Consider the following 1,853-nt stretch of genomic DNA (forward strand, 5'->3'; position numbering starts at 1 on the left):
GGCTGATCCCCACCAGGGGGCAGCATTTTACAATCTGAGTGCTGGACTTTTGTTTTCAGCCTTTCCTTGATCTGCTGCTGGTTGTCGTTATTTATGACGTGAGGCTAAATTTTGACATTTAAGGTGGAAAAGGTTAATCACACATGATTAGAAATGACAAGAAGACATTTTCAAAATACAAAGGACTCAATAATTAGTTATGGAGTGTGATTCATTATGTGTTTTCTCCTTCCTCCAGAACTGCCAGAGAAGCAGGAGCAGCTTCATGCCATCTACAAAGTGCTGGAGGAGCTTCCTACTGCAAACTTCAACACGCTGGAGAGACTCGTCTTCCACCTCGTCAGGTAGGGATTCTCTCATTGTGGCCTTGTATATTTTAATATGGTTTTTACATATATTCATCATTGTTCTCAAAATGTATGGCATCCAAATATCGCACTCACTAGATTACATGTTATTTTTCTTTGGTGGTTGTTTTTTTTATTCTTGACTTTAGTACTAATGTATTGAATTTACCACAGCAGTTGAGTCACAATATGAATTATATTTACATGCAGCTAAAAGAAAAAAGCTAATATCTAATACATTTCCTTGCAGGGTGTGTAAGGAGGAGGCTCACAACCGCATGTCTTCTAACTCGTTGGCCATAGTTTTTGCCCCGTGTATCTTGCGCTGTCCAGACAGCGCTGACCCGCTGCTCAGCATGAAGGATGTTGCCAAGACCACCACGTAAGACTGCAATGAAAGAAAAAATAACAAACTCTGCTTTCATACTTAATATAATAATAATTTTCTTGTGTTGTGCCTTGTCCATATTACATGCACACCCTTTGCATAACCAGTGAACAGCTGTAAATGACCATACATACTCATATTGTTTGCCATCGTGTTCTCTTCTCCCCCTATAGGTGTTTAGAGATGCTCATCAATGAGCAGACCAGACGCTACAATGAGAAGATGGAGGAGATTGAGCAGCTGGAGTACGCTGAGGCTCTGGCTGTTAACCAGCTCAAACTCAAGAGACAAAACACGGTGAGGAAGAAAACCCTGCCTGGCTCTGGATCACATTTGTTCGATTCAGTGTGCTCTCAAAACCATGGCAATCGTTAGATTGCTGATTAACCTCAAGCCTGGATGTAAAGGAAGGAATTACATACATTTAAAAATTCACTTATGGATTATTATGAAATACACTGTACTAGTTAGTGTTGTCTTTCAACACCATTTACAGCGTAGAACAAGCCCAGTATCAGAAGCTTTCGTTCTGCAGTTACATGGGTAACATAGCCAATGTTCCTTGTCTCTCCTTAGCACTACTGGCATTTACCTCTCAGGTTCTCAGCTCCTTACAAAGGAGTGGTGGTATGTATCATTGAGTTTTCCTGGTACAGTAGATCTGGTAGTTGTAGTGTATCGTAGTGTGCCATGTAGAAGCACCTGTGCATGGCATGTTAGATGTGGGTGACTTGATGCTCTGGCTGTATTTTTGTTTTTGTTTTGTTTTTGTTTTTCTTCATCCATCTTTCCCTAATACTTTTTACTCTTCCTTACTAACTGGTAGTAGATTGCATGTTGCTGTTAGTCTGGTTTAGGTCCTGCTTGTGATGTGGAGGATTTGCTGTTTGCCATCATTCTTGTTCTCTCTCTGAGGGGACAAGATGGTTCTGGGTTGGTGTTGTGATTGCTGTCTTTGGAAGACAATGACCTAACTTGCAAAGCTTGATGGTAATGATGCGCATTTGTCTTTGTGCTGTTCCAATGTCGTCATATCCTATTCCATTTTTTTTTTTATCGAGAGAACATCACAAAGCTCTGAGAGTCATGGTATTTGCCGGCTGTTGAGTGGTTAAACC

At 40.8% G+C, this 1,853-nt stretch overlaps 1 protein-coding gene across 1 annotated transcript; it reads left to right on the plus strand.

The window, feature by feature from the left end:
• The first annotated feature begins 215 nt into the window (after nucleotides 1–215).
• LOC111667019 (unconventional myosin-IXb-like) lies at nucleotides 216–1,847 on the plus strand. The gene is made up of 4 exons (XM_023422586.2): nucleotides 216–344; nucleotides 598–729; nucleotides 909–1,032; nucleotides 1,312–1,847. Exons 1-4 carry the CDS (start codon nucleotides 217–219, stop codon nucleotides 1,417–1,419), a joined length of 492 nt encoding a protein of 163 aa, XP_023278354.2. The 5' UTR covers nucleotide 216; the 3' UTR covers nucleotides 1,420–1,847.
• Nucleotides 1,848–1,853: the final 6 nt, after the last annotated feature.

Source organism: Seriola lalandi, unplaced genomic scaffold (assembly GCF_002814215.2).
Source record: "Seriola lalandi dorsalis isolate HSWRI2012SDOR001 ecotype SW California unplaced genomic scaffold, Sedor1 jcf7180002003221, whole genome shotgun sequence".
Lineage (NCBI taxonomy): Eukaryota > Metazoa > Chordata > Actinopteri > Carangiformes > Carangidae > Seriola > Seriola lalandi.